General features: G+C 48.3%; 1 protein-coding gene across 1 annotated transcript in view; it reads left to right on the plus strand.

The window, feature by feature from the left end:
* The first annotated feature begins 79 nt into the window (after window positions 1-79).
* LOC108532384 (F-box only protein 41-like) overlaps window positions 80-15,910 on the plus strand; it is an 18,188-nt gene continuing 2,357 nt past the window's right edge. The window contains exons 1-2 of the mRNA XM_017876445.1: window positions 80-342; window positions 15,489-15,908. Coding sequence (XP_017731934.1) covers window positions 15,627-15,908 — 282 coding nt within the window. The 5' untranslated portion in view covers window positions 80-342; window positions 15,489-15,626. The remainder of the gene's footprint in view (window positions 343-15,488; window positions 15,909-15,910) is intronic.

Raw genomic sequence — 15,910 nt, forward strand, 5'->3', positions numbered from 1 at the left:
TTCTTCTTCTTCTTCTTCTTCTTCTTCTTCTTCTTCTTCTTCTTCTTCTTCTTCTTCTTCTTCTTCTTCTTTTCCTCCTCCTCCTCCTCCTCCTCCTCCTCCTCCTCCATCCTTCCTCCCGCCGGGTTCGTGCGCCCCTCCCGCTGCGACTGGCTGGGAGGCTCGGCCGCCCCCGCCCCGACAGGGAGGCGGGGCGCTAGCCGCGGCCGCCACCCGAGGCTGCGGAGTGGAACAAGATCCGAGGCCCCGAGGCGGCCCTGCGTCTGGACCGGGCGCGCAGGGGCTCTTCTGCGCCCCCCAGCCCTGGGCCGCTGGGCCTGGCCTCGCCGCGGGGTGGAGGAGGTAAGGGCGAGTTGCGGGCACGCTGCGGGACTGCTCCCGGAGAGGGAAGGAGGGAGGACCCCAGCCACTGTGCTTTCTTCCCCTTCCTTGTCCCCCACAGCCCTCCGGAGGCCCGCGAGGCCGCCCAACCGGGAGGGATTCTGGGCAGGCCAGATCAGAGGAAGGGAAGGGGTTAATTTAAGAAATTAAAATCAGAACGTTTTGAGATCAGGTTTCCCCTCCCCCCTCTCGCCTGTCGCTCCCTGAGCCAGGTTTTGGGGCGGGGGCGGGCTCCAGAACCCCACTGGGACTCTGGACCTTGGAGAACAGGGGCCAGAGGGAGGGAGGAGGGGAAGCGCCCTGAAACCCCAACCCTCCCTGCCGGCTTCTGAGGGGCTGGGGGAGGGGCCTGGTGTTGAGGCCTGGCTGGGCACCTGTGCGGGTGTCAGTGCGTGCTGGTGTGCACGTGTGATTGCCTGGAGGTGTGCATGTGTGTGCACGCATGTTTCTGACTCTTTATATCCAGTGCCTGTACTGGTGACAGTGCTCACAGTGTCTCTGAATGTGTGCGCCCCTCTGCATTGCTTTGCATGCGAGTGTGTGTGACACGGGGCCTGTGTGCGCTGCCCACAGTCTGCCGGCGAGTACTGTGTGGGCCTGCTCTCTCCTTAGGTCTCTCTGCAGCGAGGGACCCAGACGGTTTTCTGGGTGTGGGATCCAGGTTCTGGAGCCTGTGTGTGACCTTGGGAGGTGTGTGCCTGTTTGCAGGAGCAGGAAAGTGAGGGAGGGCTTAGAACAGAAAAAGCAGTGCCAGGGCTGCCAGAAGGCAGAGGACTGGATGCATTGACCCCTGAGGGTCTTCGCCAGGCTAGAGTGACTACTCTGGGAGGTATACATGTTGGGGCCACAGCCACAGGTGTGGAGAGTCAGAGCCCCAGCCTTCTTGGGGGATTCAGAGGGATTTATAGAGGCAGTGGGCATTCCTTTACTCCCCACCCACAGGGGCCTAATAGGGGTATAATGGGGACAACTCCAGCTGCCTCCCCCATCCTTAGGATACCTCCACCTGCTGACAGATGCCTCCTAAAAGTACCCAGCTTAGAACTTCATTTCTTTGGCTTGTAAATCCATCTGTTAACATCCAAATCTTCCTTCCCCATTTCTGTAATTTCCACCTTCTCAGCCCCTTTTCTGCATGTGGATTTTACATGGAAAGAGAGGGAAAGAATTTTACATGGAAAGAGAGGAAAAGAATGGGGAGTTGGGGGCAGAGAGGCAGGGCCACCAGTAAACAAACTCTATCACCTTCTCAATTTTGCCTGATCTGAATTTAACAGAGAAAGAGATAGACACAGAAAGGGAGTTTGGTGATATTCACGCAGTTGTTTCTAGATTTAGGAATGCCTATATGGCTTCATTTTTGTTTTTGTTTTGGAATATTTGTTTGTTTTTTAGATAGGCTCTTGCTTTGTCACCAAGGCTGGAGTGCAGTGGAGTGATCATAGCTCACTGCAGCCTTGACCTCCTGGGCCCAACCAATCCTCCCACCTCAGTCTCCCAAGTAGCTGGGACCACAGGCATAGGCCACCACACCTGCCTACTTTTTTTTTTCTTTTGGTAGAGACAGGGTCTCCCTATGTTGCCCAGTTGGTCTCAAACTCCTGGGCTCAAGTCCTCCTGCCTCAGCCTCCTGAAGTGGTGGGATTATAGCCACTGTGCCCAGCTTTGTTTTGGAATATTTGTAATGGGAAGGGGGTGATGGTTGTTGAAAAGTAATTACCATCCTGCCTTTGAATTCCCTAGATCTCTTTACCTCTCTGGTGACCTATCACACCCTTTATCCATTCATTTAACAGCCAGGCGCAGTGGCTCACACCTGTAATCCCAGAACTTTGGGATGCCAAGGCAGGCAGATCACCTGAGGTCAGGAGTTCAAGACCAGCCTGACCAACATGGAGAAACCCCATCTCTACTAAAAATACAAAAACTAGCCGGTGCGGTGGTACATGCCTGTAATCCCAGCTACTCAGGAGACTGAGGCAGGAGAATTGCTTGAACTTGGGAGGCAGAGGTTGGGGTGAGCTGAGATCATGCCACTGAACTCCAGCCTGGACAATAAGAGTGAAACTCTGTCTCAAAAACATAAAAAAAATTATTGCATGTTACCATGGGCCAACCTGTGTGTATTACAGTGTTAGCATGATGTTCCCAATCAGAAGGAGCACAATGTGGAGACCAAGGGCATGAGCTTTGGTCGTCAGGTAGTACTGGGTTCATATCCTACTTTATCATGGTTTTAGTTATTCATTAGGTTGTAACAGACCACCCCAGAATTTCTGGATTTAAAACAACAGTGATTTATTATTCCTTCATGGTCTGTGGGTCAGCTGTGACTGTGGCTGTGGCTGTGGGCCCTGCTGTTCTCACGTGGACTCTCACACAGCTGCATTATATTGAGAAACTAATAGGAGAGGGACATCAAAATAGCCTGTCATTCTCCAGGGTCTCAATACATGTGGCATCTAATCATTTACTAGTCTAGCCCAAGTTTCTTATGTGCCAACTGGATCCCAAGAGGGAGTATTCCAAGAGGATAAGTCCTAAGTTACAACTGCTGATCAAGCCTCTGCCTGCATCAGGCTTGCAAATGTCCAGTTGGCCAAAGCAAGTCACATGGCCAATCCCTGAGTCAGTGTGGGAGGAGAGCACATAAGGACAGAAATACTGGGAGGCATGTCTCATTGGGGACCACCAAAGCAACAGTCCATGACAGGCTTTCCTTGGGCAAGTGATTTGGACTCTCTGAGCCTCAGTTTCCTCATCCTAGTATGGAAGCAGTACCACCTACTTGGCAGCATTGTTGTGAGGACCGAGTGAATAACATGATGTCTGACCAGAATCATTAGTAGATAAGTATTCACTGTTTTGATTGTTAAACTGCAGGCACCCTAATGGCACAACTCTCATTCATCTATGTGTACCCAGTGCCTAGCATGGGCCTTGTGCTAGACATCATTTGCTGGGTGGATAAAATGGACTGAAGCAGACAAGCCCTGAGCCTTAGAACTCAGCTAGAGCAAAGCTGCAGCAATGAGAAGACAGCAAGCTCTTACCTCCCAGTAGGTGACCAGCAGAACCAGGAAGCCACCTGTTATTCGTGGTGATTCTTGGATTTACTTAATTGTAACCAGTTCATCCAGTTCCATGATGACGAGTGGTGGAAATTGCTTTGGTTACATGAAATCAATTTCTCCATTATTCAGTGTGATTCCTCTAACAACATACTGATATCTACTGTGCGTGAGGATGAATCCGTTGTATTGTCTCTGCTTCCAGTGTATGTGTTAGGAGTTATTTGATGTTCAAACATGTCCATGATTATCAGTATGTGATACCTGCTACCACATCCTTGAAGAGGTACAGTAAGGAGTGATTCATGCAGTGATATGATTTGAGCTGTAGAGGGAGAGGTCAAGGAAGGCTTGAAGGAAAAGGTGGCATTTGAACTGGGCCTGCAGAATTCAGGCCCAGGAGTCCCAGGAAGAGGGACCAGCATGAGCCTAGATTTGGGGATATGACAGTGCATGGCATTTCCCCATGGAGCAAAATCTTGTAGGGCACCCTAAGAACGCATATGGGAGAGAAGCAAAGACAAAAGCTAGAGCTGGCAGAGCTCAGGGATGGTTAGATTCCAGCCAATCTTGAGGGTGGGCAAGGCCAGGTGGATGTAACCTCTCAGAAGATGGCCAGCCTTCTGAAATGTTTTTAGAATAAAAGTGATGTGACTGGATCAATATATGCAGAAAACGTTGAAAGCTGTGAGAATTCGAAGCTGGGAGATTTATAGACTCCATTTAGACAATATCAGTGGTCCATATAGAAGGGGATATAGGTCTGAACTGGGGAAGTGGCTTTAGGAAAAGTAGACAGAATCAAATATTTAGAAGTTAGTGTTGACAAAAATCAGTGATTGATGAGATCTGAGGGGCACTGAAAATTCAGAGATGGCTTTGGGGCGGCGGGGGATGGGGCGCTATCCAGGGTGCTGAATAGATAACAAGGGCATTGGTTGAGATGGGAGCCATTAGAAAGAATGTTTGGAGGTGGGCATTGGGGTATTGTGAGTTCAGTATTAGTCACATTAAGCTTTGAGCCACCAATATTGAAATACTACTCTTTTCATTCTCTCCCTGTCTACTGGCTGCTTCTAAGAACCTTTTTTTTTTTTTTTTTTTTTTTTAAAGAATTGCTATACATTTCAGGTCTAAGGCATTGAATTATTCGTGCCTCGGGCCTGCAGAAGTGAAGATATAGAGTAGAATTAGGTTAGCCTTAAGAAGCATTTAAATATGTTCAGGTCATTCCCGTCTTAGAAACTGCTTCTGGATTCTCCCATGCTGCCTCCTTCTCTTCACAGTTGAGCTTCTTGTATTCACTCATTGTCTCCTCACGTCCTTACCTCACTCACTCCTCAGCCCACATCAACCAGGCCCATCAAAGCAGCCCTCTTGAAAGTGCCCAGTGGGCCCTTCCCTCTTCTGCTGTTACTTGAGTTGTCAACATTATTTCTACTGTTGCTCACTCCTCTCCTGAACGTCCTCTCCTCCCTAAGATTCCTTGCCAGAACTCCCATTTCTGCTGCTGGTTCTTAGGAACCTCTTGGTTCTTCTGCCTCTCTGAGGGTCCGTCTTTTCCCCCAGCTCCCCTCTCTCTGAACCCTCTCCCTGGACTTGCTCATTGATTAAATACTTTCCTTTTTACCCTTAAGTTGCCAAAACTGTATTTTTTGGTTCCGTGTTGCAATCCATGTACTGAATATCTCTATTTCCATGGCCCACTGGAACCTCAAACTCATGGAATCCACAGCCAAAATTATCTCCCTTCAAAACTTGCCATCCTCCACTTTTCCTCCTTGCTGAATCACGTCCTTATCTCCCCAGTTGTTTAAGACCCAAACCCGAGCCTCATTCTTGATTCTTCCCTTTCTTACCTGCCACGGTCATTCTGTCACCAGGCCTTCTTGACTCTCCTTCCTTAATTGCTCCCATATCCATCCTTCTGCCCATTTGCACTCCTGCTACCTTGGTTAATAGTTTCCACTTCCAGTGTTCCAACAACCTTCCTCCTGACCTTGGCTCTCTGTATTTTATTCTCTAAACTAAATCTGATCAAGCCCTTGCCATTTGTTCATTCCACAAACACTGCCCCATGAGCACCTGCCCCACGCCAGGCACTGTTAGAAGTGTTGGGGAAATAGCAGTGTTTGAGATACACAATGTCTCTATCCTCGAGGAGCTTACATTTTAGTTCCCTGAAGGAGGAATACTCTTTCTCACTTCCTTGCCCTTATACATGCTGTTTCATGTGCTCTGAATGTCTGTCTTCTCCTACCCCAACCTCATAATTGCTCTTCCTCACCTGGCAATTATATTTTGCTCTTCAAGAGTCAGCTTAGATGCTACCGTCTCTGGGGGTTCCCCAGTCCCCCAATTCTTCAAGTGTAGATCCTGTGCCTGCCTCTTGCATAATGTTTATTTCATAATTGTATCGTCTAACACCTCAGTCAGCCCCAGGAGACAACAAACTGTGTGTAGGCCAGGACTGGATCTTGTTGTCTTTGCCCTCAACAAACCTAGCACAGCACCTGGTATAGCTCATGGCACAGGGTAGGTACTCAGTAAATAGACATAGAATAAATTTGGGTTTGAATAGAGCTTAGGAGAGAACTCTTGGCTAGAAATGCAGATTTGGGAGACGATTAGTTAAGACTCTTGATTGCAAGGGACAGAAATTCAACCTGAACTACTTTAAGCAAATTTACCAATTCCTATAACTGGGAAGAAGGGAAATGAATGAGTCTTGGACACCCAGGTCCTCACAGATGTGGTGAGGACTCTCCAGCTCTTGGCTCAGCTTTCCTCTGAGTATTCCCCACCATGCATGGGCTTTCTCCATGTGATGGGTGGAGGTTGCACAAGGCCATAGATAGCTTCACCATCCTAGCATGGGATCCCAGAGGGACAAGAGGACTACTTGATCTTTCATATAAACTCCCAGTAGAGGACTCTGTTGGCTCAGCTTGAGGAATATGCTCAACCCTGGGTCAATCACTGTGGCCAAGAAGATAGAAATACTGTGATTGGCCAGACCTGGGTCATGTGCCCACCTACTAGGATTGACACCCCGGCCAGAACCACATAAAGTACAGAGGGGCAGCTCACTAAAGAAAGGATGAGCTGTTGCTATTACCAGAAGGTGAAGAAGACTTGCTGAGCAGATGAAAATCATAATGCCCACTGCAGGGACTATCAGTGACCACATGATGGTGGAAGCCATAGAAATGCAAGATGATCTGTGTTGCTGGCAAAGTCAACATGTGAGAATATGATAGGAAGCACGAGCTAGAGAAGACACACATCTTAAGATGGTTGGTCTTGTTTGAAGATATAAGACTCACATACCTGTAAGCCTTAAAAAAAAAAAAAAAAAAAAAAAAGTACCTCTGATTAGTTCAGTCTGTAGAATCCTTCTATCCAAAGAAAACCTTGACGGGGACTTGAAAGAAAGTAGGCTTGAGCCGGGCGCGGTGGCTCAAGCCTGTAATCCCAGCACTTTGGGAGGCCGAGACGGGTGGATCACGAGGTCACGAGGTCAGGAGATCGAGACCATCCTGGCTAACACGGTGAAACCCCGTCTCTACTAAAAAATACAAAAAAACTAGCCGGGCGAGGTGGCGGGCGCCTGTAGTCCCAGCTACGCCGGAGGCTGAGGCAGGAGAATAGCATGAACCCGGGAGGCAGAGCTTGCAGTGAGCTGAGATCCAGCCACTGCACTCCAGCCCAGGCGACAGAGCAAGACTCCGTCTCAAAAAAAAAAAAAAAAAAAAAAAAAGGGAGGCTTGAGATAGGCATTTCAGATACGAGAAGCATCACAGGTCTGGAGGCATGGTCAGGCCAAAAAAGGAAGCAAGTCTTAGGACTGCAGAGGTTGCTGATTTGGGGAGACTAGAATGCAAAGGAAAATCTCCAACTGTTCTGTCCTGGTGCTCATAGTACAGACTTGTGATAAAATTTGAACACTTCTGTTTTCCTTTTTCCTCTGTCCCGCCTCCCCCTGACTTTATTGCCCTTTCGCCTGCATTCAAGCAAAGCTTCAGGTGCATGCTTAGGAGGTGCATAAATCTAGACAAAAATTTTCCTAAGATTTGTAGTCATTCCTCAGCTCCAGCAGATGGAGGGCAACTGTGAGGAGGGCTGGCCTGGGGTGAAGAGGCACCTGTACCCCAGAAGTCCCTCTCCTCCTCCACCTTACACATCCATCCACAGGCTGACACCCCCAGACTTTCGCCTTCCCCTGCTCTCTGGCAGCCTGGCTAGCAGGATGCTGTGAGGCAAAAAGGGGCACTTCAAAAGTATATGGTGAGAGACAGCAGGGTGGGGAGAAGGCTAGCTACTTCTGGGGCCCTGAAAGATGCCCCCCACAGGAAGGACCAGCGCTTAGTTAGGATGAACAGATACACACAGATGCCCTGACACCAGGCTCACCATACATTATAGAATATCCTTGTTCTTGAACAGTTCTGTACGTATGTGAACTCTAGAATATCTCTGGTCACTTTGCCAACTTCTTCAGTTTTGTCTATAGTTATTAGTCTATTCAAGTTTTCTATTGCTTCTTGAGTCAACTTTGATAATATATATTTTCCTAGAAAAGCATTCAGTTCACCCAGATTTTCAAAGATTTGGGCCAAGAGTTGTACCTGGTAGTAATTTAAGAAAATCCTCTCTGTGCCAGCAGTTATCGCTCTTCTTTTTCCCCATGTGTTATATATAAATGCATTCTCTCTCTCTCTATTTCTCTCTCTCTCTCTCTCTCTCTCTCTCTCTCAATAGATTTGCCAGAGACCTAATTATTTTGCTGGTCTTTTCAAAGAACCATCTTTTGGATTTACTTCTCAAGGCTACATTTTGGGTTTTAATATACCTAAAGGATGGTGATGTTGGAACAATTATTACACACCATTTTTTTTTCTTCTTTTGAGATGGAGTTTTGCTGTTGTTGCCCAGACTGGCGTGCAGTGATGCAATGGCTTACTGCAGCCTTCACCTCCTGAGTTCAAGCGATTATCCTGCCTCAGCATCCTGAGTAGCTGGGATTACAGTCACCTGCCATGACGCCTGTCTAATTTTTGTATTTTTAGTAGAGACGGGGTTTCACCCTGTTGGCCAGGCTAGTCTCAAACTCCTGACCTCAGGTGATCCACCCACCTCGGCCTCCCAAAGGGCTGGGATTACAGACGTGAGCCACCGCACCCAGCCTACTACATATCATTTTTTTAAAAAAAGAAAGTTAAGTCTTGGCCAGGTGTGGTGGCTCACGCCTGTAATCCTAGCACTTTGGGAGGCTGAGGTAGGTGGATCAGGAGTTCAAGACCAGCCTGGTCAACATGGTAAAACCCCCTCTCTACTAAAAACACAAAAATTAGCTGGGCCTGGTGGCACACACCTGTAATCCCAGTTACTCGGGCAGCTGAGGCAGGAGAATTCACTTGAACCCAGGGGGCAGAGGTTGTAGTGAGCTGAGATCACACCACTTCACTCTAACCTGGGAGACAGAGCGAAACTCTGTCCAAAAAGAAAAAAAGAAAGTTAAGTCTTGGCTCATATATACTAAGGTATTTATGGATGAAATAATATGATATTTAGGATTTGCTCAAAATTATCCAATAGTGGGGGCAGGGCAAGTGTGAAGCAGGGAAGTAGTGTGCAGATGAAAAATAATTGGCCAAGAGTTGAGAATTCTTGAAGCTGGATGATGGGTACCTAGGAGTTCATCATAATAGTCTATTTTTGAAGATGTATGAAAATGTCTATAATTGGAAAGTTGGTTTTTTTTTTTTTTTTTTTTTTTGAGGTGGAGTCTCGCTCTGTCGCCCGGACCTGGAGTGCAGTGGCCAGATCTCAGCTCACTGCAAACTCCGCCTCCCGGGTTTACGCCATTCTAAACTGCCTCAGCCTCCCGAGTAGCTGGGACTACAGGCGCCCGCCACCTCGCCCGCTAGTTTTTTTGTATTTTTAGTAGAGACGGGTTTCACCGTGTTAGCCAGGATGGTCTCGATCTCCTGACCGTGACCGCCGTCTCGGCCTCACAAAGTGCTGGGAATTACAGGCTTGACCACCGCGCCCGGCCGGAAAGTTGGTTTTTAAAAATTCCTGTCACACCATGCACACCAAAAATTTCTAGCTGGGTTATAAAATACAAATGGACCGGGTGTGGTGGCTCACACTTGTAATCCCAGCACTTTGGCAGGTTGAGGTGGGCAGATCACCTGAGGTCAAGAGTTCAAGACCAGCCTGGCCAACATGGTGAAATGCTGTCTCTACTAAAAATACAAAAATTAGCCGGGTATGGTGGTGGGTGCTTGTGATCCCAGCTACTTGGGAGGCTGAGGCACAAGAATCACTTGAACCCAGGAGGCAGAGGTTGCAGTGAGCCAAAATCACCACACCACTGCACTCCAACCTGGGCAACAGAGCAAAACTCTGTCTAAAAAAAGAAAAGAAAAGCAATCCAAATGTAGGTCAGATGCAGTGGTTCAGGCCTATAATCCCAGCAGTTTGGGAAGTTGAGGTGAGTGGATCATTTGAGCCTAGCACTTTCTGACCGGCCTGGACAACAAAGTGAGACACTGTCTCTTTTTTTTTTTTTCTTTTTTCTTTTTTATTATTATTATACTTTAAGTTCTAGGGTACATGTGTACAACATGCAGGCTTGTTATATATGTATACATGTGACATGTTGGTGTGGTGCACCCATTAACTCGTTATTTACATTAGGTATATCTCCTAATGCTATCCCTCCCCCCTCCCAACCCTGTCTCTTAAAAAAAAAAAAATCCAAAAGGAAATCATACAGCCTAAAGTATTTATATACTACCAAGTCATTGTTAGTTTATGGCATTATGGTTATTTGTTTAAAGTCTTTAATTCTAAAAAATATTCTGGAATTTTAAAAAAGGAAATCACAAATATCGAAAGAAAACATATGTAACTGTTTATAATCTTTGGGTAGGGAGAGATTTCCTAAGCATAAAAACAAAATCCGATTTTACTGCGGCATAATTCAAAACTTTAGTATATCAATAAAGACCATAAACAAAAGTAAAAGCCAATCAACACACTTGAGAAAAATATTTGCAGTATTAAATGACAAAGGATCAATAATATTAAAAGCTTTTGTAAATCGATAAGAAAATATGAATGTTAAGTATGAAAATGAGTGAAGTAGTGCACAGGCAAGTTACCAAAGAGATAGAAATGGCCGGTGTATGTGTGAAAAAATGTCTAGCCATCACAATCAAGGACATGGAAGTGAAACAGCCAGGCCACTTTTCAGTTTCAAATTGGTAAGAGCACAGAGGCCAGATCGTGAAGCTGAGGAGTTTGGCTGCAGTTGGTAGTGGATGGGGGTCCCCTTGAAGGAGTCTGAGCAGAGGAATCCGACGCCTTTACAGATGGAATAGAGCTGCAGGACTGAAGGCTGAGCCAGCAGTCTAATGTGATGAGATTGTGGCCTAGAAGAGTACAAAGCATGAGAAAAGAACAGTTGGGTTGAAAGCACTTGGAAGGAAAAACCAATATGTCTTGATGGTTAGCAGAGAGAAAAATCAAGATGGTCAGTGGCATGGCTGGGAGGACAGTGACACCAAAGGAAACAGGGGTGCTGGTAGTAAGTGAGGAGAAGTCTGGGATTTGCTTTTGAAACTGTGGGCCATTGTATTAGTCTGGAGTCTCATTACTAGAGACTGGCAACTGACGCAAATGATTAAAGCTACAAAAACATTTGCAGCCCTTCTCAATGGTCAAGTCCTGGGTTAGAGCTTCAGGCACATCTGGATGTGGATGTTCAAATATCATCAGGGGTCCTTTACTTCTTTTGTCTCAAAGAGAGGACAAAAATGGCCACAAGATGCTCCAGGCTCACATCCTACCAACTGAGCACAGCTCCTGAAGTGCCTGTATCGGCCCAGGTTGAGAAATGAGTCCATTACTGACCGGACCACTGTGATTCTAATGGAACAGACTGAGGTCATGTGTGTTCCCTGGGAGCCAATGGATGTGGTCAGCCCTACCCAAATCTATTCAAAGTGCAGGGAATGGTTCTCAAAGGAAAAATTGGGGATCAATTCACAATAAAGAGGGATTAGAGCCAGGCAGTAAAAACAATAAAAGTGCACTGTATTTCACTTCTTAGATGTCCAAGATCAACATAGTCCCCCTTTACTGTGTAATTTCAAAAAACATTTTCATGTTTATCATAATGCAACTATCCCTCATCAAACTTAAAGCATAGTTATCCCACTTCTGGGAGGAGACATTCCAAGTTTTCAGCCAGTTACCATATCTATCCCCCATTCAACATCTTGGCAATGGCAAGGGGCTGTTTGGTTAGGTACTAAGCTCATGGTCTTTCCATTTGAGGCCCAACTACAATGATGGAGAGAAAATTGTATAGCTGAAAGAAGAAAAACCCTCCTAGTTGAAGAGGGGGGTGAGGAAAAAACCTGGTCTGTGGTCCACATGCTTGACTGAATGGTGAGGAAGAGGTTCCCTGGTGCACCAACCTCACTGCTCTGATTTCGCTGTCTCTGTGGGAGGAGCACTGAGGGATGCAGGTTTGGGGAGGTTCAGGGCAACCATAGGGGCTGAGCAATCCTTTGGTTTGTGGGGGCTTTCTGGCAATACAATTCCCTTAATCCCTGGGAGGCTTTTCAGTCAGTTTGCATTTGGTTATCCCCAGAGCTATTAACCAAAGCTAGAGACCTCTATGAAAGTTATGATTCTTAGCTGGGCGCAGTGGCTCACGCCTGTAATCCCAGCACTTTGGGAGGCTGAGGCGGGCAGACCATGAGGTCAGGAGATCAAGGCCATCCTGGCTAGCACAATGAAACCCCATCTCTACTAAAAATACAAAAAAATTAGCTGGGCGTGGTTTTGGGCACCTGTAGTCCCAGCTACTCAGGAGGCTGAGGTAGGAGAATGGCATGAACCCAGGAGGCGGAGGTTGCAGTGAGCCAAGATCATGCCACTGCACTCCAGCCTGGGTGACAGAGCGAGACTCTGTCTCAAAAAAAAAAAAAAGAAAAAAAGAAAAAAAAGAAAGTTAAAGAAAGTTATGATTCTTGAATGAAGTCCCTGGTGGTGGTATAGAAGGAGGGTAGGGATATCTCTTAGCAACAGGCCCCAGTGTTCTGCCCATCCCAGGAGCCCTTGGTTCTGCAGCCTCTAGCTGGGCCTCTGCCACGGGGCAATGCAAACTCCTAGTCTGGGGTGGGAGGCAGAAGGTTATCTGCCTCTTCTCACTCAAGCTTCATCCCAATGGAAGGCTGCTTATAATGGAAGCTTCTGTCCAGCTGGGGGGGAGCACAGCAGGAGAGGTTCAGCAGGGCCCGAGGAGTTGAGTGCCTGTCAGGCCCCAGGCTTGTCTCCCTCTTAGTTCCCAGCCTCTTTGTCCTCGCTTGAGCTGCCTTTAGCTTGAAGCAAAGAACTGGCTCTTAATTATCTGACTCTCAGCCATATTGAATTACTGGCCACAAGCAGAAAGGGCCTCTCTGGGCAAGCCCAAATTTTCTTCCTTTCTGCTTTCCGATGGGCTCCTTTCAGCCAGAGTGTATCTCTTGCTTGTTGGACCTTACTGAGGCCATTGGAAAGACACTCCCAACATCCTGACATTTTTCTCCAAATCCCCTAATGTTCCAGCCATGCTAGGTACATGGCCTGAGCTCCAGGGATGGTGGGAGACAGTTTCATCATCTGCTTTGCTGCTGCTCTGTTCACCAACCTGTGAGTGGGGAATGGGGGAAGTAGTGCCAGCTTATGCCCCCCTCCTTAGTTCAGCTAATTTCTTTTGTGGGTCTATGAAAATTTTCCATCTCTGATTCTAATTTCCTGGTTAGGATGTTTTCTGGATGCAAGTAACACAGACAGACTCAGCTGTAACTAGCTTAAGCAAAAAAGGGAAATAGGGGCTGGGTGCAGTGGCTCACACCTGTAATCCCAACACTTTCGAAGGCTGAGGCCGGTGGATCACTTGAGGCCAGGAGTTCGAGACTAGCCTGGCCACCATGGTGAAATCCTGTCTCTACTAAAAATACAACAATTAGCTGGGCGTGGTGGCACATGCCTGCAGTCCCAGCTACTTGGGACTCCTGAGGCAGGAGAATCGCTTGAACTTCAGAGGGGGAGGTTGTAGTGAGCTGAGACTGCACGACTGCATTCCAGCCCAGGTGAAAGAGTGAGACTCCATCTCATAAAAAAGGGGGTGGTGGTGCAGAATTGATTAGTTTGTGTAACTGAACAGGCCAGGCTCTCAGTGTCTGTGAGGAATGTCTTTCTCCATCTAAGTTTTGCTTCTTTGGGTTGGCTTCATTCCCAGGTGTCTCCTCCCAAAAGGAGAAAGGATGGCCCCAGCAGCTCCGGCCTTCTCCATCAGCTTAGAAACCTGATCCCAAAGACAATGCTTTCCCTCAGTCATTCTAGAACAGTCCTGGGGCTCACTGGCTCAACTTTGGTGCTCTATGTTTACCCCAGGACTGGGGATTTGCCAGGTCTATGTCACATCCCCAAGACCATGTGGACTGAGAAAGTGGGGAAGGATGGTTCCCTATGGTCAAAGCAGGGTGCTGTTACCAGGAGGAGGACTGGATGCTGGGCTGGCAAAGGGAACAGACATCCACCCATACATCCTGTGGAAATGCCAGAAGGCAACAGAACTGTGTGGCAGGTCAGGATGGAGAAGTAGAGCTTACAGGTGCGAGTAAACCTGTGGGAGGGAAGCCGACTTCCTTCCTGGGGGGAGGATAGAGACGGAGGGCTCCAGAGGCAGACCTCAGGGAATGAGGACGTTTAGGAAGGCAGCAAGAACAGGAAGTTGCAGAACCCATGGGAAAATCCAGACAGGAAAGCTCATGGCAGCCTGTGAAGATGGAGGGGTCAACAGTATCAGCCATGGGACCAAGTAGGTGAAGACCCTTGATGACAACTGGCTTAACTGATCAGCAGGTGGTCTGTGACCTTGATCACAGGGCAGTGGAAGCCCGATTGCAGACAGTTAGGAAGAGGATGGCAGTGAGGAATGGGATGGAGACCCCACAAGGTAGGAGAAGGGTGACAGGAAGCCAGATCTGGAGGGGCAGCAGGAGTTGACGGTGAGGAATGCCAGAATTGGTGGGGGGATGGAGGGACCTTGTGCCAAAAGGGATGTGGGGAGGATGGATAATAAAGCCCTTGGGGTAAAGGTGGGGCAGGGACACTTACTGGAAGCCTACTTCACCTTTTCTAGGTCTGAGAAAAAGACTTAAGGGCTTGGAGTAATAGGGATAGGAGGATGTGGTGCAGAAGTCGGGACAAAACAGTGACACAAGCGACGTCATTAGGTAGAGTGATGTTTTGGTTACTGCAACATGGTACCAATAGTTCCAGCCTGTGTGGGGGTGCAGTCTGCAAAAACTGAAAATAAGCATCTTCTTTCCAAGGATTTTTACACTCATCTTAAGTATACAGCTTGATGATTATTTAAATATGTACACAACTGTATAACCACCACCCAGAGCAGATATAGAACATTCTCCGCATCACATAAAGCTGCCTCTTGCCCCTTCCCAGTCCATGTAGCCCCCAGCTGGGGACCTCTATGCTGACTTCATCATCAGTTGTGTCTGTTCTTGAACTCCATCTCTGGCATTCTACAGCATGCACTCTTTGGTCTGGCTTCTTTCATGCAACATAATATTGGATGGACTCATCCATGTCACTGTGTGTACCAATAGTTTCTTTTCTTATTGCTGGGTAGATTCCATCATTAATATGCTACAGTTTAACCGTTCTACCATTGATGGGCACTTGGGTCGTTTCCAGGTTGGAACCATTATAAATAAAAGTAATTACGAGCCAGCCCCTTTAAAAACAGATTATCTCATTCTCTCGCTCTCTCTTTCTTGCACATATACAGGCCCTCGCACAGGTGCCAGAGCAAGCCAGCCTCCTCTGGGAGGTCGCACCTTGCCCCTCGATGCTGTTTCCTCATGGCTGGGGGATGAGGGCCCGGGACTGAGAGCCGGGGTGGGAGCAGTGATACCCTCTTCCTAAGACTCATCGCGTCTCTTCCAGCCTCCTCGCCCCGGGCCGCGGGCGCCCTGAGCCTTACTGACCCCGCAGGGGACCTGGCCCGTGGTCCCCCATGAGCGCGCCTGGCTGACCGGCGGGGCGGCCGCGGTGGAGCCCGCGTGCCGCGGGGGCGGCGGGGCCATGGCCTCGCTGGACCTGCCGTACCGCTGCCCCCGCTGCGGGGAGCACAAGCGCTTCCGGAGCCTGTCGTCGCTGCGCGCGCACCTGGAGTACAGCCACACCTACGAGACGCTCTACATCCTCTCCAAGACCAACAGCATTTGCGACGGCGCCGCCGCGGCCGCGGCCGCCGCCGCGGCCGCCTCGGGCTTCCCGCTGGCGCCCGAGCCCGCCGCCCTGCTGGCCGTGCCCGGCGCCCGGCGCGAGGTCTTCGAGAGCACTTCCTTCCAGGGCAAGGAGCAGGC

This window comes from Rhinopithecus bieti, unplaced genomic scaffold (assembly GCF_001698545.2).
Source record: "Rhinopithecus bieti isolate Rb0 unplaced genomic scaffold, ASM169854v2 scaffold_1058, whole genome shotgun sequence".
Taxonomy (NCBI): domain Eukaryota; kingdom Metazoa; phylum Chordata; class Mammalia; order Primates; family Cercopithecidae; genus Rhinopithecus; species Rhinopithecus bieti.